The sequence below is a fragment of the Corythoichthys intestinalis genome, chromosome 3 (assembly GCF_030265065.1).
Source record: "Corythoichthys intestinalis isolate RoL2023-P3 chromosome 3, ASM3026506v1, whole genome shotgun sequence".
Classification (NCBI taxonomy): Eukaryota; Metazoa; Chordata; class Actinopteri; order Syngnathiformes; family Syngnathidae; genus Corythoichthys; species Corythoichthys intestinalis.
Genome location: NC_080397.1, coordinates 22,302,596 through 22,328,985, shown reverse-complemented (window position 1 = coordinate 22,328,985; position 26,390 = coordinate 22,302,596). Strand labels below are relative to the sequence as shown.

The 26,390-nt window shown below is 44.5% G+C and overlaps 1 protein-coding gene across 2 annotated transcripts in view; it reads left to right on the top strand.

Annotated features, from left to right (window-relative positions):
* The window catches only part of rnf122 (ring finger protein 122), a 43,967-nt gene extending 17,925 nt beyond the window's left edge, over positions 1 to 26,042 (top strand). The window contains exons 3-6 of one of the 2 annotated variants that reach the window (XM_057832407.1): positions 19,959 to 20,004; positions 20,089 to 20,130; positions 20,234 to 20,313; positions 22,472 to 26,042. In XM_057832407.1, the coding sequence (XP_057688390.1) occupies positions 19,959 to 20,004; positions 20,089 to 20,130; positions 20,234 to 20,313; positions 22,472 to 22,586 (283 nt within the window). In that variant the 3' untranslated portion in view covers positions 22,587 to 26,042. Of the gene's footprint in view, positions 1 to 19,958; positions 20,005 to 20,088; positions 20,131 to 20,230; positions 20,314 to 22,471 lie in introns of both variants that reach the window. The other variant, XM_057832406.1, reaches the window with a different exon arrangement.
* Positions 26,043 to 26,390: the final 348 nt, after the last annotated feature.

The following is a 26,390-nucleotide window of genomic DNA, read 5'->3' as shown; positions in this document are numbered from 1 at the left end:
AGATCAGTCGTCCCGGTGCCTTTGCAGAAAAACAGCCCCAAAGCATGATGTTTCCACCCCCATGCTTCACGGTGGGTGAGGTGTTCTTCGGACGCAATTCAGTATTCTTTCTCCTCCAAACACGAGAACCTGTGTTTCTACCAAAAAGTTCTATTTTGGTTTCATCTGACCATAACACATTCTCCCACTCCTCTTCTGGATCATCCAAATGCTCTCTAGCGAACCGCAGACGGGCCTGGACATGTACTTTCTTCAGCAGGGAGACACGTCTGGCAGTGCAGGATTTGAGTCCCTGGCGGCGCATTGTGTTACTGATAGTAGCCTTAGTTACTGTGGTCCCAGCTCTCTGTAGGTCATTCACTAGGTCCCCCTGTGTGGTTCTGGGATTTTTGCTCACCGTTCTTGTTATCATTTTGACGCCACGGGGTGAGATCTTGCATGGAACCCCAGATCGAGGGAGATTATCAGTGGTCTTGTATGTCTTCCATTTTCTAATAATTGCTCCTACAGTTGATTTCTTTACACCAAGCGTTTTACCTATTGCAGATTCAGTTTTCCCAGCCTGGTGCAGGTCTACAATTTTGTCTCTGGTGTCCTTCGACAGCTCTTTGGTCTTGGCCATAGTGGAGTTTGGAGTGTGACTGACTGACATTGTGGACAGAGGTCTTTTATACCGATAAGGAGTTAAAACAGGTGCCATTAATACAGGTAACGAGTGGAGCCTCGTTAGACCTTGTTAGAAGAAGTTAGACCTCTTTGACAGCCAGAAATCTTGCTTGTTTGTAGGTGACCAAATACTTATTTTCCACTCTAATTTGGAAATAAATTCTTTAAAAATCAAACAATGTGATTTTCTGTTTTTTTTCCACATTCTGTCTCTCATGGTTGAGGTTTACCCATGTTGACAATTACAGGCCTCTCTAATCTTTTCAAGTTGGAGAACTTGCACAATTGGTGGTTGGTTGGTGGTTATCGGAGTAGAGCCTCTGCTCCTTCGCATTGAGAAGAGCCAGATGAGTTGGCTTGGGCATCTGATCAGGATGCTTCGGGGGCGCCTCCCTGGTGGGTGTTCTGGGCAGGTCCGACTGGGAGGAGGCCGCCCCAGGATACGCTGGGGAAACTATGTCTCCCGGCTGGCCTGGGAATGCCTTGGGAGCCCCCAAGAAGAGCTGGATGAAGTGGCTGGGGAGAGGGAGGTCTAGGTTTCCAAGCTGAAGCTGCTGCCTCCGCGACCCGATCTTGGATAAGCGGGAGAAAATGTATGTACAGTGCCTTGCAAAAGTATTCGGCCCCCTTGAACCTTGCAACTTTTCGCCCCATTTCAGACTTCAAACATAAAGATATAAAATTTTAATTTTTTGTCAAGAATCAACAACAAGTGGGACACAATCGTGAAGTGGAACCAAATTTATTGGATAATTTAAACTTTTTTAACAAATAAAAAACTGAAAAGTGGGGCGTGCAATATTATTCGGCCCCCTTAAGTTAATACTTTGTAGCGCCACCTTTTGCCCCAATTACAGCTGCAAGTCGCTTGGGGTATGTTTCTATCAGTTTTGCACATCGAGAGACTGACATTCTTGCCCATTCTTCCTTGCAAAACAGCTCGAGCTCAGTGAGGTTGGATGGAGAGTGTTTGTGAACAGCAGTCTTCAGCTCTTTCCACAGATTCTCGATTGGATTCAGGTCTGGACTTTGACTTGGCCATTCTAACACCTGGATACGTTTATTTTTGAACCATTCCATTGTAGATTTGGCTTTGTGTTTTGGATCATTGTCCTGTTGGAAGATCAATCTCCGTCCCAGTCTCAGGTCTTGTGCAGATACCAACAGGTTTTCTTCCAGAATGTTCCTGTATTTGGCTGCATCCATCTTCCCGTCAATTTCAACCATCTTCCCTGTCCCTGCTGAAGAAAAGCAGGCCCAAACCATGATTCTGCCACTACCATGTTTGACAGTGGGGATGGTGTGTTCAGGGTGATGAGCTGTGTTGCTTTTACGCCAAACATATCGTTTTGCATTGTAGCCAAAAAGTTCAATTTTGGTTTCATCTGACCAGAGCACCTTCTTCCACATGTTTGGTGTGTCTCCCAGGTGGCTTGTGGCAAACTTTAAACGCGACTTTTTATGGATATCTTTGAGAAATGGCTTTCTTCTTGCCACTCTTCCATAAAGGCCAGATTTGTGCAGTGTACGACTGATTGTTGTCCTATGGACAGACTCTCCCACCTCAGCTGTAGATCTCTGCAGTTCATCCAGAGTGATCATGGGCCTCTTGGCTGCATCTCTGATCAGTTTTCTCCTTGTTTGTGAAGAAAGTTTGGAAGGACGGCCGGGTCTTGGTAGATTTGCAGTGGTCTGATGCTCCTTCCATTTCAATATGATGGCTTGCACAGTGCTCCTTGAGATGTTTAAAGCTTGGGAAATCTTTTTGTATCCAAATCCGGCTTTAAACTTCTCCACAACAGTATCTCGGACCTGCCTGGTGTGTTCCTTGGTTTTCATAATGCTCTCTGCACTTTAAACAGAACCCTGAGACTATCACAGAGCAGGTGCATTTATACGGAGACTTGATTACACACAGGTGGATTCTATTTATCATCATCGGTCATTTAGGACAACATTGGATCATTCAGAGATCCTCACTGAACTTCTGGAGTGAGTTTGCTGCACTGAAAGTAAAGGGGCCGAATAATATTGCACGCCCCACTTTTCAGTTTTTTATTTGTTAAAAAAGTTTAAATTATCCAATAAATGTTGTTCCACTTCACGATTGTGTCCCACTTGTTGTTGATTCTTGACAAAAAAATTAAATTTTATATCTTTATGTTTGAAGCCTGAAATGTGGCGAAAGGTTGCAAGATTCAAGGGGGCTGAATACTTTTGCAAGGCACTGTATGTATGTGTATGTTTTTTCTAAGGAAGCAAGTTTGCATTTTTTTTAAGTAAAGTCAACTTATCATATTTTACAGTGTACATACAAAAAAATACATGCTACGGGCTTCAGACGACTACTGGAATAGTTGGCTGTCAAATTGACTCTATCTGGGACAAATTAGGGATACCTGTGCTTCAACATCAGCCATGACGGTCAATAATTAAATATGTTTTGAACTACCATGACCCTTCAGTTGTTTTTTTCAATCGCTCCCCCATAAAACCTTTGTTGTTCGATCATTCCAAAGTGAATCATCAGTATTGACTCACTTTCTGTGTGCACATTAACATGCTGATGGTCGTGCAGGCAATGAAGGCGAACGAAAGCTTCATTTATAGAGCGAGTGATTCATGTAATGAATGCGAAGTGATGAATGCTACTCTTTGTCCGGTAGGGGGGCAGCTTTCCCGTTATCTCTCCTTACCAATCCAGTGTGTCCTGCCTGGTTTGTGGTGGGAGAACCGGGTGCAAAAAAAAGAAGTCTTTATGTATACTTAGGATCTCATTTTACAGAAAAGACATCCAGGATCATATTGATTCAAACACATTCGGTGGGTGGAGGGGGCTTTCTGGTATGCAAAGAATACAGCTTTTATTCAAGGGGAGTTATTTTAAGGGCAACTAGGTGCAAAGAAAATGAGTCATACAAATGTATCATTGTATCATTATGTCCCTATTTGAACTTTTTAGACATGTTGAAAAGGTTGCTCTGCACAAGGCCTGAACAAGGCTTCGACATAAATTTGAACATGAAGCTAAAAAAAAGTTGTAACAAAATTTCATAGATTAACACCATCACACACAGTTTAATGAGGAGTTAAATTAAATTAACCCTGTCCTTCATGAATTATGATTTTTCTTTCAACACTTATACTGCATTCAGAGCGGCCAAGGTTTTTTTTCTCATTGTGTGGTGGTGGGTTCCCATACAAAGTTAATGTAATTATGCGTGAAAGGGCGACAGGCGACATGGGTCAGGCGGAGCGCGATGTGGCCAGTTTGACCAGATTGGCCACGCCCCGTGATGCGGTGCGAAAAATTCATGCACCGCTAAGAAGATGCTGGGGTTAATCCGAAACAGCCAATCAAATATGTTTTCTTATTCACGTGACTTCAGTTGCTTGCGTCGGAACCTTCCTCAACATCCAGTCAACAAAAGTACAAAGAAACAAAGAAACGGAAAAAAAAATAGGACTACAAGTACTAGTACAGTCAAAATATTACGAGATTAAAGTTGCAGTATTACAAGAATGAAGTCATAATTGTAATATTACAAGAATAAAATCATAATATTATGAATATTACAAGAATTAAGTCATACATTGTAATATTAAAAGATTAAAATAGTAATTTACCAGAAAAAAATCGTAATATTACGAGATTTAAGTCATTTTGTTGCTTGGTCTGGCTGAGACTTTTGGCGACGTGTGTCCACACAAAACTGCTTTTGGCATAATATTAGGAGATTGAAGTACTATTATGAGAGAAAAAAAGTCACAAAATTACGAGGTTAAAGTCATTATATTACTTATTTTTATGCTACGTTAACCAGAAGATGTTGGGATTTGCCGACTTCAACTTTTGGCGATGTAAGGTTGGTTTGAAATGTGAACACAAAACTGCATTTGGCGACAGGCGCGTCAACATGACAAAACGCGACGGGTCTGAACGCAGCCTTACAGGGCGCCAATTTAACTTATTTAACTCACCCATTGCCACTGAAAGATGAGAATTCACAGGCAGTCCTTCTAATTTAAATTAATTGGACATCTTTCGCCGTCAATGGCATGCAATGAGTTAAATACTATTAAAAAAAAACAACAACTTTAGATTGTTACTTGGAGCCCAACCAGTATGCAGTTCTTATGTATGTATAAATGTATTTATAATTATAAAAATAATATGAATATATAATCATTATTAATAATTTAAAAAAATAATAATAATGATAGATAGATAGATAGATAGATAGATAGATAGATAGATAGATAGATAGATAGATAGATAGATAGATAGATAGATACTGTAGATAGATAGATACTGTAGATAGATAGATTGATTGATTGAAGGTCCAAATCACAACAGCACAGCACAAGCAAAATATTAAAAATAATAAAATTATAATAATAAAATAAAATAAAAACAAAATAATAATGATAAAAAGTGAAGTATAGTAAACAACCCTGGGTCTCCTAGCGACCCACTTTTAAAAGGCACCGATGCCAGTGCTTCCAAAATCGTGACAAGCAGAGTGTAAAACTGTGCAAAATGTTAGTCAGACTCAACACAATCATGTTTTTTAGAACCATTCAAACGACTAATAAAATTTAATATCAGTATCTTTATAACAGACTGGAGAGTATTCACCATCTTGCTCCATCTGGGCCTTTACAAAGATTCTCAGATACTCATTATATACCACTTGTAGTCCCTGAAAACTTGCTTTATTATCATTTGACCACAGATGCCCAGTGTAGATGTGTGTACAATTAGCCTTAAACAAGATCACCTTGACCTCATCAGAGCATTGACCAAATTTACGAGAAAGAACATTTGCTTGGACATTAAGGCTAGGTTCATACTACAGTTCATAATGCACAAATCCGATTTTTTGTCATATTTGTTTTTTTGGCGTGCCCGTTCAGACTGCCTTTGTCCATTGAGCCCATTGAATATTACTCATGGGCACTAACTCGCAATCCAACACGCGCTGAGCAAGAAGAACCGCATGCGCAGAAGCATCAAAACAAATGACCACACACATGCTGGCTGTCAGCCGTCAATCCAGGGCGATCATATTTTGATTTCCAAAAAGAGGACACAAATAACAGACTTAAATAATCCCCGGTTAGGCTTATATTCAAAGTTTCTGTGAATCGATAGCGTGCTCGCACTGTCCTTCCATGTCACACACAGGTACGGGCTGTTTGCCCTGACTCTCGGCCGTGTAAGCAATGTTGAAATATTGCTCATATAGAGCAGAGAGAAAACCGATCATTCTCAGGCTTATCCTCAACCCATTTGAATTTTTTTATGACTGTTGTCAAGTCCGGCCCTTCCCCAAAAGCCGTGTTCAATGCAAGTTAGTTGCTAATAACGCACAGCTGCACCGCTACCGTAGCGTATCTCTTGCTCTTTGATAACGTAATTTCTGCATGAATTCCGATTTGGGAAACTTGACAGTACAGACCGCTGCGACATTCTGGAAAAACGTGACCCAGATCGGATTTGAACCACATACAAAAGTGACCCAGATCGGATTTGAAAAGGTCCAGTTCTATGCGACCTCACGTTCAGACCGTCAAGTTAATGCCTCACTCGAGTCGGAAAAACACGAAAAAATCGGATTCGTGCATTAAGACTTGTAGTATGAACCTAGTCATAGAGAACAACACTGTCGAAATATGTCCTCATTGTCAGTCAGCCCATCTGTTATAATATGACAGAGATATTTCACCTGACTACAGGGCTTTAAAACTTGACCTGACAATTAAAAGTCAGGGAAAAACAACCGTTTGTCTTCATTTGTTCTCACGATCATCACGATGCTCTTAGCATCATTATATTTTATATCGTATAACTCCCCATACCTGGAACACACAGTGAGCAGCTACTGCAGACCAGCTGAACTAAGAAGCACACAATCGTCTGCATACATTAGATGGTTCACCACCAACCCACCAACCATGCAGCCAGTTTTACACCTTAACTGTTTTGACAGCTCATTCATATAAAAATTACATAAAATTGGAGATAGAATGCTCCCATGTCTAACCCCATTGGTGACTTGCAGGGCCGGCCCAGGCCATTTTGGGGCCCTAAGCAAAATAATGCAAATGGGCCCATATTTTTGGCCCACCATTTTGTCACAGTGTACTGTGAAACCCATACATGCAATCAAACCCATATGTCCATATTTTGTATATTAATCAAATTTTGTTGCACTGCATACTTCAAACTTCTCACCCCAAATGATTGTCAGTACTTACAGTAGATAGCGCCAAACCTTTTTCTAAAAGAGGAAAGAAAGAAGTTAAGGAAGAACTTTTATTTTTTTAAGCTTGTAATCAAGTATCAAAACTCACAAAAGTCAAAGAAAGCAAACTGTAGTAAACAAAATAGAATATAAATTAAACAATTGCCAGATTGGGGGCCCCCTAGTTGTCAGGGGCCCTAAGCAGCTGCATAGTCTGCGTATAGGCTGGGCCCTGGTGACTTGGAAGGGGGCAGACACACAATCATCCCACTTCTAGGCATGTGCCGGTATGAGATTTTGACGGTACGATAACCGTGAGCAAAAATACCGCGGTTTCACGGTATCACGGTATTGCAATTATAGCTCCAAAGTTTTGAGATGTATGGGTTTAAAAAAAAAAGAAAAAGGAAAAAAAAAGATTTTTTTCCCATTGAACAGGATTTTTTTTCAAAACATATTTGCAAATTGAAACATGAATATAATGTGAAAATACATAAATTAACAAAAATATATATATATTTTATATAAAATTAAAATAAATAGAACCTAGACTATACCCACAGCCACAGCTCAAGTTGCTCAATATTAGAGTAAGAATAAGAACAAGATAATTGCTATAAAAAAGTAAAAACACTTAAGAACAAAGAATTCATAAGTTAATAAGTTAGTTAAAAATGTATAAGTTAGTTTTATAAATTAGTTAAAATGTAAATATTGTTGAGGAAAGGTTTCATCTAAAAAAAAAAAAAAAAAAAGTGAGGAGTGAGACCTCCTTTCTCAATTAGCGATCTTTGACGCGATCCGTTTTTCTTTCCCCCTTCATTCAAGCTTGTTTCTCACTCAGCGGCTGTGAGACATAAAACCTCGACGAAGCTGCTCTCCCAGCTTAGCCTAGGCTAACATTCGTCTTTGTAAGTTTTAGTTAGTTTGTATATTGAATTTGAAAGGAAAATGTGTGTTTTGTTTTTGGCGAACTTTTTAATGGTGCTACTGCTATCCTGTTGAACCTAATCACACGTGGAAAAATCGAATTGTACAACGTTTTAAATGTATTCATTTGTATATTTCACCATGATTTGAGAGCTCAATAAATTGAAGAAAAGTACGCCTTGTGTTTGGAGGGTGTGTTTTTGGGTTTGCTGGCTGTTTAGCAGAATAGCATCACTGACACTCACGGCAACAAACAGGGGAAGGGTGAGCGCTGCCGCACCAAGCCACTTCGGCTGCATTTTGGCACATCAAAAATAGCAAATACCGTACTAAGGTATGACGGAAAATTTTAGTGGTTTTGAAACCGCGACGTTTTCACACCACGGTAAACCGTGAAACCGGTAACCGGCACATGTCTACCCACTTCACTTGCATAGTTGGGTGTGCATACCAGTATGAAATAATTTTTGTAATGTCATTGGAAACACCCGCTTGGCTTAATTTCTTAACCAACTTCTCTAGGGTTACATGGTCAAAAGCCTTGGAAGCGTCTAGAAAACCATATTATAATAACTATCACTAATATTTAATATCATATATAATATTTAGTATTCCGTATAGACAAGTTTCCTGAGCGAAACGTGGTGGCGCCATCGGATTCTCGAAAAAATTGATTCAGCACAACGTAGATGACACTCCGGGACTTTCTGTTCTGTGCTTGGTTGTGTGAATTCCTGGAAGCGCCTATGTATATACATGCTTGGAAGTGGAATGTTTTGAAAAGCAACCAGCTTCAAAACGCCAGTGTGGATCTACCTCGCCATATGCCCTAAATTGAAAACAGCAGCAGATTAAGGATTTGGCTCGCAGTTTTAACCCTAAAAGATTGCGTGTTTGTTCTTATCCCTTCGTTGATTGTTCGTGGACAAAATTCTAACAATCTGTGCACCCTGTGTTAACATGGGGTGTAGGTTGATACGCCGGTCACTTTAGTGACCAAAATTACAAATATTATAGTTGCTGAATGCAGATGGGCTGCCACAGATTTTTGTTGTTACAAGGTAATACTATCAGGTAATTTTCATCTAGTTAGGTAATAGGTATGGTGTTATGAGAAACACCAATAGTATGTTAATTCTTTTTTATTGCAGAGATTGATTGCAAAAAAACTTTTGGACAACATGATTCTATTTCTTTTTTTATTTAAAACAATTGGTGCACGTGCAAAACAGGTCAATAAATCACAATTTATGAAATCATTTGGAAGAGTATTAACAAAGGTGGAGCATAAATCGAGCCTTCCATCATCAAGGAAGAACGCACTTAATCTCGATATATGTCCATCAACGTAAGTGTTGTTGTGAGGCACATCAAGATGTCTTCCCTTGCATAACAGCGTTTTCCACCTGTAAACAAACAAACAAAAAACGTGTAACACTTGAATTTATGTATTTAGTGTCAAAAGCCCGTGTATGACTTGTAGTGGATGAGTGTTTGTTTTCCATTCTTTGTCGTTGAAGCTAATGCAAAGCTAATAGTGTCTCAGCTGCGACGCAACACAGAATTGTAGTCAAATTGAACATAATTGTACCTTTTATTGCTTTGTGGGGGCTCTGTCTTGGTTCAACAGCTGCCTTCCTGAACACAAAATTCCTGTATTCATGTATTAGAAAAACATTCAACTGGATGCCTTGGAGCTTTTCAGGTCCCTGATTGCATTTCCATCCAGTGCCATTAAATCAAGAAGATACAAAACTATTTTGGTTGTGGCGACTCTTAGCCATTTCTTCATGTTGTCCTCCCATGTCGTGATGATAGATGCGGCATTTCCAAATTGCCTTTTTTGAGGGATTTTGATGAGTAATGCCACTCCAGCTCCACTGTTGTTTTGGTTAGAAAAAGTGTAAAAAGGAAAGTTGCGAGCAGAGAAGCGGAACTAAAGCCTCGGAAACTTGTCTTAACATGTCTTAAGTTGCAACTTTTGAATAGATGTCCACTGTAGTGACCGTCGTCTCTGAAAAGGTTAGATTAATTCATTATAATAAAGAATTTTAAATTCTGCTTTTAAAAAAGTTTTTTCTTCAAAACTTCTGATAACGAGAGATAAATTGTCAGCAATCCTTTTCCATGGGGTGGTACTAACACACACACATAACGCACACAAGTTAGTTTTTTAAAAAGAACACACACAAAAAGAAAAATGTTTCTTTTTTTTCCCTAAAAATGATTAGTTTTTCACACAAAACTACTAAAAAGCTTATTGGCTGCGATTGACAGTGATAGATATTGCAAACGATTGCACCCATCCCATTAATTGCGTTGTGAAAAAGTGTAAACGCAATGAAATTACAAAATAGCTGAATAAATTCCCATTGTGCCACCACTCCTTACTCTCTGTAACCCACTTCTCAATCTCCGCTCGGCATGGGAACCCCGTGTACATGTGAAAGCTGCATCCTTACATTGTTCCGTATGGAGGTTAGCTCAGTGCAAACAATAAGCCCTCTGACAAAAACAACCAATATTCGTAATTTCCCCTTTTGAAATGGTCAGTCAGAGAAATGGGATTTTGGCTTTGTGTGTTTGTGTGTGTGTTTGTTGAAGCACAAGGTCTGACAATCTCAGACACCAGCGTGTGTCTATGTTTGGTGGTCTAAAAATAACTGTTTAAACAGACACAGTCTGCACAGTGATAAACATCTCTCCATTGTTGGTTCCGTGGGCGGCGCGCGCTTTCAATGGGAGGGACAACTGGACCACTCATTGGTAGTGTTGACGCTGGGAGAATTGATACAGACAGTAGAGTGCAGGGGTCACCAGCTAAATTGGCAAGAGGTCCAGTAACTTGATCAGGCAAGGGCCCGAACATGGGGAGGGAGGGGCCAAGACAATTATGTGTACATGTACAGTACTTATATTTTTTTCCAATTAAAAAGCATAGATAAATTAGCAATGATACTATGATCTTAATTCATTTGACACATTTTTCTGAACATTATTAAAGTACAGTTTTCATTTGTTTTGTGCAAATAGTGACATTTCACATCCTAAAGAAATAATTGCACACTTGATACAGTAGGTAGATATAATTCACCTACTCTCAGAAACCATAATCAGCTTGTAATTATGTGTATTCTTACGCAAACATTTTAACACTGTGTTCCAAGTGTTTCACTTGAAAAGTGCAACGTTAAGCAAATAAGGTACCTCAAAAAGTATACAATTTTTGAACAATGATAAGGGAATGTGGAGGACCATTTTAAAGCTGCTGTCCTTTCAGTTAGGAAAAGGCAATCCATCGTCCTAACTAGTCGCATCGAGCACTCCTAAACTTGCTGTTAGAGACCGTATTATAACCCTTGTTGCAACGTGTCGCCTGCTTATAATGACCTTTCTTTTCACTTATTTTTCGTTTTCTCATGAATGATTCTGACGATTAATTTGTGCCTTGTTTCGTAATGTGGCTATTATAGTGGTGTGCCATCTTAGGCACCCTACGATTCGATTCAATTACGATTCAGGATGCTCCGAGTCGATTACTGAACGATGATCACATTATTGACGATGATCATGATTATCACGATTATCACGACTATCGATGCATCAAACATTACTAATTAATAAAGTAGCCAAAGGAATTTATGTCCGTCATTATTTAAAATATCCTCATTATTCAACAGGAATGATGGAAACATGCTCATACAACAAAAAGCTGCCCTTAAGCTGCTTTTTTTTTTTTTTTTTTTACAAGAAAGTGCAAAAACATTAACCGTTTTAAAAGCAGTACTTATTTCTCTCAACAATACAATAAAATTTACACGGGTGGAATGAATACCACATTTTCTGGAACCAAAGTATCTTTAGAAATAAGGCTTATTTTAACAAATATACTTTGTTTTCACAGATTTCTGCACTATTTTGCATGTTTGTAGCGTTACCGTTGTACTTAATCATGGTTTTATACGCTCTGCATATGAAATCTATGTTAGTGAATTAGCGAATTAGCTTAGCGCTCGGCGCTAACTCTTAACATCTCAAAAACAACAACAATAAAGGCTAAACAGTACAAGAGGGTTTGTGTACTCACCTCTTGTAGACACACACGGTGTCAGGGAGTGCGGGCAGGCAGGCAGGTTGTGTGGACCCAATTGCAGGGAAACAAAAAGGCAGCGAGGCAGGTGGAGGAGAACTCAAAACACGTTTTAATAACAACTAACCAAAAGCACAAAGTACAAACAAAAGGACTAGGGATCAAAAAGGCAATGTTCAAACCAAAACTTACTTAAATCAGAGGGACTGGTACACGAGGGCTTGGAATGGACTTGAAGTTTGCAAAGACGGACATAGACAATGACGCAACAAGGGGTGACAAGGAACTGGGTCATTATATACACACGCAGACAAGGGGTAACGAGACGAGGAACAGCTGGGTAACACAGGTGGATGCAGATTGCAGGATACGCTGGGAGAACACACACAGGTGAAATCAATGGGTAATCACAGAGACAAGTCACACTAGGAAAAACCCAACACAAAACATAACAGTACCCCCCCCTCAAAGGACGGATTTCCAGACGTCCTGAATAAACAAAAAGTCAGAAGGTTGCTCGGGGGAGGGAGCAACACCAGCCCGTCAGGGCCAGTCAGGCGGGCGTCCAGGACGCCAGACATGGGTTGACCGCAAGGGTCGATCTGGAGGGCGTCCAGGGCGCCAGACGTTGGGCGACCGCACGGGCCGATCAGGTGGGCGTCCCAGACGAGGCAGTGCTCGGTCTTTCATGCCGCCAAGCCGTGGCAAGAAGCGGGGAGCAGCATCGTCGGGGCGAGGGCCAGGAACTTCGGCGTCTGCTGGCGGGACAGCAGCGGTGTCGTCTGCTGGCGGGACAGCAGCGGTGTCGCAGGAGTCTGCTGGCGGGACAGCAGCGGAGTCGCAGGAGTCTGCTGGCGGGACAGCAGCGGAGTCGCAGGAGTCGTCTGCTGGGGGGACAGCAGCGGAGTCGTCTGCTGGGGGGACAGCAGCGGAGTCGTCTGCTGGCGGGACAGCAGCGGAGTCGTCTGCTGGCGGGACAGCAGCGGAGTCGTCTGCTGGCGGGACAGCAGCGGAGTCGTCTGCTGGCGGGACAGCAGCGGAGTCGCAGGAGTCTGCTGGCGGGACAGCAGCGGGGTCGCAGGAGTCTGCTGGCGGGACAGCAGCGGGGTCGCAGGAGACTGCTGGCGGGACAGCAGCGGGGTCGCAGGAGACTGCTGGCGGGACAGCAGCGGGGTCGCAGGAGACTGCTGGCGGGACAGCAGCGGGGTCGCAGGAGACTGCTGGCGGGACAGCAGCGGGGTCGCAGGAGACTGCTGGCGGGACAGCAGCGGGGTCGCAGGACACTGCTGGCGGGACAGCAGCGGGGTCGCAGGACACTGCTGGCGGAACAGCAGCGGGGTCGCAGGAGACTGCTGGCGGAACAGCAGCGGGGTCGCAGGAGACTGCTGGCGGAACAGCAGCGGGGTCGCAGGAGACTGCTGGCGGAACAGCAGCGGGGTCGCAGGAGACTGCTGGCGGAACAGCAGCGGGGTCGCAGGAGACTGCTGGCGGGACAGCAGCGGAGTCGCAGGAGTCGTCTGCTGGGGGGACAGCAGCGGAGTCGTCTGCTGGGGGGACAGCAGCGGAGTCGTCTGCTGGCGGGACAGCAGCGGTGTCGTCTGCTGGCGGGACAGCAGCGGTGTCGCAGGAGTCTGCTGGCGGGACAGCAGCGGAGTCGCAGGAGTCTGCTGGCGGGACAGCAGCGGAGTCGCAGGAGTCGTCTGCTGGGGTGACAGCAGCGGAGTCGTCTGCTGGCGGGACAGCAGCGGAGTCGTCTGCTGGCGGGACAGCAGCGGAGTCGTCTGCTGGCGGGACAGCAGCGAAGTCGTCTGCTGGCGGGACAGCAGCCGAGTCGTCTGCTGGCGGGACAGCAGCGGAGTCGCAGGAGTCTGCTGGCGGGACAGCAGCGGGGTCGCAGGAGACTGCTGGCGGGACAGCAGCGGGGTCGCAGGAGACTGCTGGCGGGACAGCAGCGGGGTCGCAGGAGACTGCTGGCGGGACAGCAGCGGGGTCGCAGGAGACTGCTGGCGGGACAGCAGCGGGGTCGCAGGAGACTGCTGGCGGGACAGCAGCGGGGTCGCAGGACACTGCTGGCGGAACAGCAGCGGGGTCGCAGGAGACTGCTGGCGGAACAGCAGCGGGGTCGCAGGAGACTGCTGGCGGAACAGCAGCGGGGTCGCAGGAGACTGCTGGCGGAACAGCAGCGGGGTCGCAGGAGACTGCTGGCGGAACAGCAGCGGGGTCGCAGGAGACTGCTGGCGGAACAGCAGCGGAGTCGCAGGAGACTGCTGGCGGGAGAACAAGACTGCGGGGAGTCGGCGCGGGTGGCACTTGACTGCGGGGAGTCGGCGCGGGAGCCACTTGACTGCGGGGAGTCGGCGCGGGAGCCACTTGACTGCGGGGAGTCGGCGCGGGAGCCACTTGACTGCGGGGAGTCGGCGCGGGAGCCACTTGACTGCGGGGAGTCGGCGCTGGAGCCACTTGACTGCGGGGAGCCGGCGCTGGAGGAACTTGACTGCGGGGAGCCGGCGCTGGAGGAACTTGACTGCGGGGAGCCGGTGCGGGAGGAACTTGACTGCGGGGAGCCGGCGCGGGAGGCACTTGACTGCGGGGAGCCGGCGCGGGAGGCACTTGACTGCGGGGAGCCGGCGCGGGAGGCACTTGACTGCGGGGAGCCGGCGCGGGAGGCACTTGACTGCGGGGAGCCGGCGCGGGAGGCACTTGACTGCGGGGAGCCGGCGCGGGAGGAACTTGACTGCGGGGAGCCGGCGCGGGAGGAACTTGACTGCGGGGAGCCGGCGCGGGAGGAACTTGACTGCGGGGAGCCTCGGGAAGCCGAGCCGTCAAGACGTGCCCACGACGTCGGCGTGGACGAGATCGCCGAGGCTTTTGGACAGGGTTCTTGGACAGACTGGGTGGTATGGAATGAGGGAGGTCTGAAAAAAACCGAGAGGGTGAAGAAAAGGGCATGGAAAAAAAATCTGGGTCGGAGTCAGAATCAGAATAGAGGAGGTCATATAAATTGTGATCCTCCTCAAAGTCTGAAAAATCAGAATCCAAAAAAATGTGTTGTGGTCTGTGGGTGGATTGAGGGTGTCGGCGTGGTGGCCGAAAATGAATCTTTCCCGCTGGGTCCAGGATTGGTTGCGTCATTCTGTCAGGGAGTGCGGGCAGGCAGGCAGGTTGTGTGGACCCAATTGCAGGGAAACAAAAAGGCAGCGAGGCAGGTGGAGGAGAACTCAAAACACGTTTTAATAACAACTAACCAAAAGCACAAAGTACAAACAAAAGGACTAGGGATCAAAAAGGCAATGTTCAAACCAAAACTTACTTAAATCAGAGGGACTGGTACACGAGGGCTTGGAATGGACTTGAAGTTTGCAAAGACGGACATAGACAATGACGCAACAAGGGGTGACAAGGAACTGGGTCATTATATACACACGCAGACAAGGGGTAACGAGACGAGGAACAGCTGGGTAACACAGGTGGATGCAGATTGCAGGATACGCTGGGAGAACACACACAGGTGAAATCAATGGGTAATCACAGAGACAAGTCACACTAGGAAAAACCCAACACAAAACATAACAGTACCCCCCCCTCAAAGGACGGATTTCCAGACGTCCTGAATAAACAAAAAGTCAGAAGGTTGCTCGGGGGAGGGAGCAACACCAGCCCGTCAGGGCCAGTCAGGCGGGCGTCCAGGACGCCAGACATGGGTTGACCGCAAGGGTCGATCTGGAGGGCGTCCAGGGCGCCAGACGTTGGGCGACCGCACGGGCCGATCAGGTGGGCGTCCCAGACGAGGCAGTGCTCGGTCTTTCATGCCGCCAAGCCGTGGCAAGAAGCGGGGAGCAGCATCGTCGGGGCGAGGGCCAGGAACTTCGGCGTCTGCTGGCGGGACAGCAGCGGTGTCGTCTGCTGGCGGGACAGCAGCGGTGTCGTCTGCTGGCGGGACAGCAGCGGAGTCGCAGGAGTCTGCTGGCGGGACAGCAGCGGAGTCGCAGGAGTCGTCTGCTGGGGGGACAGCAGCGGAGTCGTCTGCTGGGGGGACAGCAGCGGAGTCGTCTGCTGGGGGGACAGCAGCGGAGTCGTCTGCTGGCGGGACAGCAGCGGAGTCGTCTGCTGGCGGGACAGCAGCGGAGTCGTCTGCTGGCGGGACAGCAGCGGAGTCGTCTGCTGGCGGGACAGCAGCGGAGTCGTCTGCTGGCGGGACAGCAGCGGAGTCGTCTGCTGGCGGGACAGCAGCGGAGTCGCAGGAGTCTGCTGGCGGGACAGCAGCGGGGTCGCAGGAGTCTGCTGGCGGGACAGCAGCGGGGTCGCAGGAGACTGCTGGCGGGACAGCAGCGGGGTCGCAGGAGACTGCTGGCGGGACAGCAGCGGGGTCGCAGGAGACTGCTGGCGGGACAGCAGCGGGGTCGCAGGAGACTGCTGGCGGGACAGCAGCGGGGTCGCAGGACACTGCTGGCGGAACAGCAGCGGGGTCGCAGGAGACTGCTGGCGGAACAGCAGCGGGGTCGCAGGAGACTGCTGGCGGAACAGCAGCGGGGTCGCAGGAGACTGCTGGCGGAACAGCAGCGGGGTCGCAGGAGACTGCTGGCGGAACAGCAGCGGGGTCGCAGGAGACTGCTGGCGGAACAGCAGCGGAGTCGCAGGAGACTGCTGGCGGAACAGCAGCGGAGTCGCAGGAGACTGCTGGCGGGAGAACAAGACTGCGGGGAGTCGGCGCGGGTGGCACTTGACTGCGGGGAGTCGGCGCGGGAGCCACTTGACTGCGGGGAGTCGGCGCGGGAGCCACTTGACTGCGGGGAGTCGGCGCGGGAGCCACTTGACTGCGGGGAGTCGGCGCGGGAGCCACTTGACTGCGGGGAGTCGGCGCTGGAGCCACTTGACTGCGGGGAGCCGGCGCTGGAGGAACTTGACTGCGGGGAGCCGGCGCGGGAGGAACTTGACTGCGGGGAGCCGGCGCGGGAGGAACTTGACTGCGGGGAGCCGGCGCGGGAGGAACTTGACTGCGGGGAGCCGGCGCGGGAGGCACTTGACTGCGGGGAGCCGGCGCGGGAGGCACTTGACTGCGGGGAGCCGGCGCGGGAGGAACTTGACTGCGGGGAGCCGGCGCGGGAGGCACTTGACTGCGGGGAGCCGGCGCGGGAGGCACTTGACTGCGGGGAGCCGGCGCGGGAGGCACTTGACTGCGGGGAGCCGGCGCGGGAGGAACTTGACTGCGGGGAGCCGGCGCGGGAGGAACTTGACTGCGGGGAGCCGGCGCGGGAGGAACTTGACTGCGGGGAGCCTCGGGAAGCCGAGCCGTCAAGACGTGCCCACGACGTCGGCGTGGACGAGATCGCCGAGGCTTTTGGACAGGGTTCTTGGACAGACTGGGTGGTATGGAATGAGGGAGGTCTGAAAAAAACCGAGAGGGTGAAGAAAAGGGCATGGAAAAAAAATCTGGGTCGGAGTCAGAATCAGAATAGAGGAGGTCATATAAATTGTGATCCTCCTCAAAGTCTGAAAAATCAGAATCCAAAAAAATGTGTTGTGGTCTGTGGGTGGATTGAGGGTGTCGGCGTGGTGGCCGAAAATGAATCTTTCCCGCTGGGTCCAGGATTGGTTGCGTCATTCTGTCAGGGAGTGCGGGCAGGCAGGCAGGTTGTGTGGACCCAATTGCAGGGAAACAAAAAGGCAGCGAGGCAGGTGGAGGAGAACTCAAAACACGTTTTAATAACAACTAACCAAAAGCACAAAGTACAAACAAAAGGACTAGGGATCAAAAAGGCAATGTTCAAACCAAAACTTACTTAAATCAGAGGGACTGGTACACGAGGGCTTGGAATGGACTTGAAGTTTGCAAAGACGGACATAGACAATGACGCAACAAGGGGTGACAAGGAACTGGGTCATTATATACACACGCAGACAAGGGGTAATGAGACGAGGAACAGCTGGGTAACACAGGTGGATGCAGATTGCAGGATACGCTGGGAGAACACACACAGGTGAAATCAATGGGTAATCACAGAGACAAGTCACACTAGGAAAAACCCAACACAAAACCTAACACACGGATCTTAGCAACACACTCAGGAGAGTTTTCAATTGACATGACTTGAAACTACTGACGGACATCTGAAAGACTAGGAGCAGCAAACTATCTCTCTTCCCCTCTCGAGCTAAAAAATACAGCACAGAAGCGCGACTGCCGGGGCCTACCTGTCTCACACATAAATTTATTTTCCAGTCTTTTGAAAAGGAGTGAATCTCTTGCTCAGTAACCGGCAGCATCCATCATAACGTTGTGCGTGCATCTGGTAAAGGCGGCAGACGTGTCTTGAATTTCGTTCCGCTACGAGCAGCTGTCATAAAGTTATGGTAAATGGAGAGTACTATCGTCGTTTTTTAACCTTTATGAATCGTACTCGAATCGTCACGAGTCGAATCGCGATGCATCTAATAATCGATTTTATGAAACTCCCTTAGTGGCTAACTTAGCAAGTGAGACAGTACTTCTTCATTCATTGATCCCAACATCCATTATATTATTTTGCAAACATCGACTGTCCAACCACTTCCCCAGTCATCTGATGTTTGAGCCAATCAGCAGAAAGCTGTAGGGAGCTGTAGACGTGACCAGGAAGCAACTATCTGCTTGAATACAATGTCAGAGTGCAAAACGTATTTTTGTAAGTAGGTCGATTTCTGAAAATTTGTTGCAAATACACTTAATTTCTTCATTAGGAGAAGAGGAAAGCTTTTCTTGACGGGATGTTTTTGCTCTTCCACAAACCAATACATCAAACTATAGCGTAATGTAGATCGGTCGTCTTCTTTGATGGCAGGCCAATCAGGAGAAAGAGGTGGGAGCTGCAGACATGACCAGGAAGCAACTATCTAACTGAATACTATGATGGAATGTAAAGTGTTTTGTGTAGTAGGCATGTGCCGGTATGAGATTCTGACAGTATGATAACCATAAGCAGAAATATCACGGTTTCACGGTATTGCAATTACAGCTCTAAGATGTGTTACTTTGACATATCTGGTTAAAAAAAAAAAAAAAAAAAAATCCATTGAGCAGGATTTTTCCCCCCCAAAACATTAGCAAATTGGAACATAAGTATAATGTCAATTCAAAATACTGTACATAAAAAATATAACAAAAAAATAACTGAAATATTCTAAATACAATTAAAATAAATGCAGTCCCTTAGGTGAGAGTAAACCCACAGCCACATCTCAACAATATTACCACCAGAACAAAAATATTTTAATTATTTCCAATAAAAAGCACGTGTGTATGACTCGTATCACCAAATGTTTTACTACCGCTAGACACACTAAACACGCTGGAGTTAACTCTTGTAGCTGGTGGGAAACGTTCATGACAGTGTTTACTACCCTTTAATTTTATATAAATGCGAAATCATATTGGAGGTGTTGCCTCATCAGCAGCCACCCTCCGTGAACAAGTTTACATTTCGATGGCCCTCCTCCTCTAAGCTGCGGCGGTCTGTAACTTTTCTGTTGCCAAAAGTATTCCCATACCAGCAATTTTGTTTTTTTTGATGGGGGAAAAGTTCAGGAGTTTCACCTCCTCCAGCCATCGTGTAGCACAGCTGACTCACTGACAAGGAGCAACAACTGGTGGCAGAGGGCTGAGCCTTGCAGCTGCAAGTGAGGGATTTCTCCCTGCATTGTTGGGACATAAAAAAATAGTTAATACCATAGGGACGGTATTACGGAACTTTTTTGTGGTTTTGAAGCAGTGACGTTTTCATACCACAGTATACCTTGAAACTGGTAATCAGCACATGTCTATTTGGGAGATTTTTCCTGAAATACACTTAATCGATCTAAATTTCTCATCTAAATTTCCAAACTATTTTGGCTCAGCCATTCAATGTTGGTAGAATATGGGGCCAATGTTTGGAGAGGTTTGGGCAAAGAAAATGTTTCAACCTTGGGTTTAAGAATAAGTAAATTCTAATTTTTTTGGACACTGTTGGTCAAAATGTTTAAAATGTTTAAAATCATTTCTCCCGCAGCAAACTTCGACACCAGGCCCAGAGTGAGCGGTTTGGATACAGAGAGGTACACTTTCTTGCCCTATTTAATATTCTACAATTTTTCTGATTTAAACATGTGTAATTTATACGTGTGTGTATGACTTTACAGGTGGTTTTGAAAGGAGACCCAAAGAGGTTGAACGTGCACGGGGTAAGAATGCACCGCAATCTGATAGTTTGTCTTTCAAAATAAAACCAACGGGCCATAATTTGAAAAAGGTAGCTGAGCGTGCTGTCTCTCATTCACACAGCAGACTTGCGCCGTTTGTCTGGAGGATTTCAAAGTGAAAGATGAGCTGGGAGTGTTGCCATGCCAACACGCTTTCCACCGAAAGTAAGTATACAAAGACAGGTTGTCATTTTGTTCATAGATGTATGCTCATGCTCAAATATTCATATTCTTTCCCTCCATCGTTATTTAACAACTATCTTTGAAAGATATTGGCAACATCCCCTCCCGTTTGCTAAAAATAGTCGCTCCTTCGACTTCCATTGTGTTTGCTGTTGCTGCCTGGAAGTTTCCATGCCTCAAAGTACTGATGACATCATTGTGTGCTTTTCTGAAAGATGCAAGAAGCATTAGTAGAACCTGCATGATCTAAGGCAGGGGTGTCCAAACTGGTCCTTGTAAAACACCAGATTGGTGAAAAGATGTCATCTTGTTTGGTTGGAATGAAATCCTGCACCCACAGTGGGCCTTTGTGGAATAGGTTGGAGACCCCTGTTGTCTAGTACAGTGGTTCATCGAGATATGAAAGCTTCACTACTCAAAAAATTCATTTTATGAAAGGGTTTTCATCGCTTTATTCACTTAATTTGGACACTTAAAATGGACATCTACTCCTCCCGGTGCCTCAGCAGAGCTCTAAACATCCTCAAGGACAACTCACATCCTGGTTTCCAGCTATTTGAACTGCTCCCCTCTGGGAGACGCCATAGGTGTTTAAAAGCTAGAGCAAACAGACTAAAGAACAGTTTCTTTGCTAAAGCCATCTCCGCCCCGAACTGCCATATGTAACACCACATCACCTAATATCCAATATTCACTTACATGCAATATACTATGTGCAATATGAACTCACATGCAATTTTAACGTGCAATATTCAATACCTTCACTTTTATAACTGCTGCTACTTTACTTATATTCACACATATTCTATGTGCAATACTTAACGTGCAATATTCAATGCCTTCACTTCAAACTGCTGCGACTTCACTTCGATTATTTGCCCTGCCTGAACATAGGACTACCTCACACACATTTTATATTTATATTTATTAAGATCTTACACTTTTATACTTACAATCAACTTTTGAGACTTTTACTTATCCTGCACTGTAAAGGGAGATGCTCCACAATTACCTTGTACAACTGTGTAATGACAACAAAGGGCTATTCTATTCTATTCTATTCTATTCTATTCTATTCTATTCCTAATCTTATTTAAAAAACTATTCAATGTACAAAAGCTTATACATACTGTAATAGATCATTCCCGCTCGTCACAATGCGATAATGCTACTATGTTTGACTAGAAAATTTAAACAAGCGCAAGATACATACCGCAATGTGCAACATACTGTAATGCTCATGTACTGTATATTAAACAAAAGAAGACTATAACTTACATGCAACAAGTACAGTGGTACCTTGAGATACTAATACTTTGGTGCACGAAAAAAATGATTTTACCAAAAGTTTTTAAAGCTTTTTTCGCTTCATATTACAAAAAAATTATTTATCATCTGAAAGATAATATGTACTGTAATAGATAATTCCTGCTCACAAGAATGCAATAATATAACTACTGTGTTAAACTAATAAGCACACAAGGCATGCAAATCATACCCAAATGTTTAACGGACAGTTTCGTTTTAACTCTAACAGTTGTGCTTTGTAGAGTAACCTCCCTCTATATAACATCCCGTGGCCCCATGTGTAATCCCATTACACACTGGGTAATAGAGTTCTAACTCCTAAAACCACAACTACGTTTGACTATGAATGTAAACATATAAAATAGACACACCACAATGTGCTAAACATTACTAATTTATATGAATAAAACATACAAGTGATGCTTTATCAATGCTCAAACAGTGATATGAAGTAGCAAGCAATGGCTGCAGAAGTCAGCTCGTCTTTTAGCACTCCATGTTTGCTATGAGCTTGAGTAGTCATATGATAACATCTGTAGAATGAGCTGGAACCAAAAATTAGTTAAACTTAAGTGCCACTATGGGGTGACAAAGTAATTAAAATAAAGACAGGCAATCATAAGGCATTGCAAGAAATTTAATGTGGTGTTTTAGTAGAGCTTAGAATGAATGAGGTGATTTTGTGAAACGTGATTCATTATATAGAATAATTCATGATATGAAAGCCACTCCGGAACAAATGAATTTTGTATTCTGAGGAACCGCTGTATTAGGTTTCCTTACTTGCTATGTCGTGATGTCTATAAGAGGTGTATTGCGTGGGTGTCTGCAGGTGTCTCGTAAAGTGGTTGGAGGTACGCTGCGTCTGCCCCATGTGCAACAAACCCATCGCCGGCCCCCCAGAGCAGCACCACAGCATCGGTACCCTGCTGGACGAACTGGTGTAAGCTGACGGAACGACGCGGCACCACCACAGCACTTCGGGTTAGCTGAGCACCCAGAAAAAGACTCATGGAGGGGGATGCTGTTTCCAGGCAACCGCCTCTGAGACGGCAACACGGCGGTGCCTTCTGAAGTGGAAATTATGCACAGCCACCCACACATCCCTCCATCGCTCTTATTTTTATATCCTTTACTCGCACACCTCCACATCTTCCCTCCAGTGTGGTCAAGAGCTTTTTTTCTGTTTTGTTGACCTAAGTGATGCTACCAAGACGTTTATTGCCGCATTGAGGTATTATGTCAACATGCTGTGAAGAAAACTACCTTTGAAGAGAACAAAGCACTGAAGACAAGATGGATACTGTATTTGATCAAATATGGACACAGACTATTTTTTAATGGTCTAACTTGAACAAGTTCTGTATTACTGCGCACAAACTCCAACTAGATTGTATTAATTTAATGTTCCCTAATAAGTCAAACATCAAATAGGTTGGTAAATAAATCTTCACTGTCGTGGGAATCCTTCGTATTATCCCTTTCTGAAAAACATTAAATTGACCAAATCTAGAAAGCTTATATAACAGTAACTAATAATGAGAATATGGTATCTTATGAATATAAATTTTAAAAAGTAGGCATTTCCACCTTAGCGAATACTAGAGTAGATGACACAATGCTGATTGACTCATTGGCTCCCATTGACGGCTATAGACATCCAAACCATTTAAACAGGGAGGACTACCACTGAATGATTAGTGTTGTTAAGTTACTTTTGAAAAAATAAGTTACAGTTATAGTTAAGTTATAGTTACTGTACTTTTCTGAAAAAGAAACTAATTACTAGTTATTCAATTATGAATAGGGGTGTGTATTGCCTCATATCTTGCGATACGATTTGTATCACGATATTTGTATATCACTTTAGAAAAAAAGAATCAAATAGACATAAAAGCATAGGCGCTGTTTGACCTTTGTAGGAGGGAGTGGCAAAACACAGAAAAAAGACATTCCAAATATACGTCAAGCCTCCTCAGGTGGATTTTTGGCTAAGCAAAGCAATTGGACCGTCTCTAAACTGCTAGTCACGTGATCAGTTCGAAAAATAATTTTGATCCATTATGAAAAAATTTGTAGGATTCTTGCTCATTTTATTCATTTTTGCTGTTTTATTGCTTTACAACTTTCATAGATAACACTTTACTAGTTCGGGCATTATTTTAAATTCATATAATTAGGAAATTCATATAAAAGCATTTTTCGGCCACTGGGGGGGCACTGCCACACCTGCCTGCCCTCAATCTCCGCGTATGCATAAAAGTACATTTATATCAATTTATTGCTGAAACTTCATCCAGCACTCAAGTAAAAATGTTTTTGTTTAATGTTTGAACACGTATGGCTTTCATTATACCATTTTCTCTTTATTTAGTGCAAACATGCTTTAGTCCAAACCTGCATAAATGTAGGATCCTAAATACTCCATGCCTCCGTTTTTGCAGTAAAAGCCAAAATGAGCCCAAATTTCAGACTTATAAAAGGACTAATCATGTCAAAACAACCGGAAGTACCCCGCCTGCCATTACAGAACTCGACAGCAGCTAATGTTAGTGTTTACATTGACTGACACTTCTAGAGGTGTGTAAACACCCCAGTAATAGTGGCCAACCACTAGGGGGCGACGTACACAAATCTCTACTCGGATGATTATAATGTTTGTGTTACTTCATCAGACTGCAAAGCAATGCTGCTGCGCGCTGCCAACTACTGGACAGGAGTAGAAGTGCTGCCAGGAAATTGTTTATTTCCACCAAAACCACACATGTAAGGATTGATACAGACGTATTTTGAATCAATACAAGAATTGTGTGACATAATATCACAATGTATCTCAGAATCGATCTTTTTTAACACCCTTAATTATGAAAGTAACTACTTTAAGTTACTTAACTTTAAAATATATATACCCAGTGTTGTTAATAACAGCGTTAGAATATAACGGTGTTACTAATGGTGTTATTGTTTTCTGTAATAAGTAATCAAATTAATTTTCTCATCTTTGAAACGCCGTTACTGTTACTGAGGATATAAAGGCGGGCGTTACTGTACGTTACTAGTCTGGTTGAATGGCGCAAAAAAAGTGAGAGACACGGACTCACGGAGAAAGCAGAGCGGGAGTGGGGGGGGGGAGTTGTCACGCCGTCGCAAACGCGATGCAAGGTGGCTCCAATAATAACTGACTGTAGCCGATAGCCTACAAACTAGCCCACATGATGCTGCGATAGATATCACATCTATAGAGAACTAGAAGCGAAATGACAGACTCACTGGCATTAGTAAACAGCCGCCATCTTAAAGCAGTTGATTTCTCAGGAAGGCTCTGTTGTAGAGAACCTTCCTAGCGAACCTAAGTAACCTTTTATCTAAAATACTCCTAAATCGGCAAAATCTTACTTGAATCTATCTTTAAATGATGAAAAAGTTTTAAAGCTTTCACAGGTCGAAGAAGGGAACTAATGTAATAACGGGAGCAATTTTAACAACTTTAACTGTTGATTCACTAGCCTGGTACACCAGACTCACCGCTGTTCCAGCTATTGAGTCTGGCCACCATTCAGCGGATAAAATTTCCAGGGCGGAGCAAGCCACAGCAAACAGACAGCGGAGTGGACCAATCAGTGACGGGCGGACGTGCCGTTAGTAAAGCGACAAGGGACTTGCGTGCGGAAGTACACATACGAGGAGAGCGGAGTTTATTTAACATGGCTAGCGCGAGACAGACTGTTGTAAATGACTTTTGTCGATGTGTTTTTGGTCATTTAAAATCGATTTTACTGTGGATTGGAACACATTCTCGGCTCTCCTGTTCGCCATCTGTGCTGTTGTGGAGACGACTTCTGACGCGGAAGAGTGGCGTTGCTCGTTAAGAACACGTCACGCAAATAAACGAATCTGATTGGACGGTTGATTTTCTTCTTGCTCGAGAGGCCGTTAATGGGCTGGGTCCCAGACTATTCTCACAGTGTTTGAAAAATACAGGGAGAACAGTCTGGGCGTGCCAGGCAATTGATTCACAACATTAAATGACTTCCAAACAGAGCAAAGGTTACTATCTAGTTATCGCAATATCCGCAATACCCCTGTGTCTAGTTAAGTTTAGGGTAAAGATCTGGGCTAGGACCAGTTGTGCCAAAAACTCTTTGAACTTCACATAGTGTGACCTATGTTTATTTATTTATTTATTTTTTAAATGAAATGGAAAAAAAAAACATGAAAAGTAACATCAGTTACTTTGCCAAGTACCTAATTACTCTTACATTCAGGTAACTGAGTTACTAACTCAATTACTTTTTGGGAGAAGTAATTTGTAACTGCAATTAATTCTTTTTTTAAAGTAAGATTAACAACACTCTATGTACGGTACATAATATACAGTTGTGGTCAAAAGTTTACATACACTTGTGAAGAACATAATGTCATGGTTCTCTTGAGTTTCCAGTTATTTCTACAACTATGATTTTTCTCTGATAGAGTGATTGGAACAGATACTTCTTTGTCACAAAAAACATTCATGAAGTTTGGTTCTTTTATGACTATTATGGGTGAACAGAAAAAGTGATCAAATCTGCTGGGTCAAAAATATACATACAGCAGCGCTAATATTTGGTAACATGTCCATTGGCCATTTTCACTTCAATTAGGCGCTTTTGGTAGCCATCCACAAGCTTCTGGCAAGCTTCTGGTTGAATCTTTGACCACTCCTCTTGACAGAATTGGTGCAGTTCAGTTAAATTTGATGGCTTTCTGAC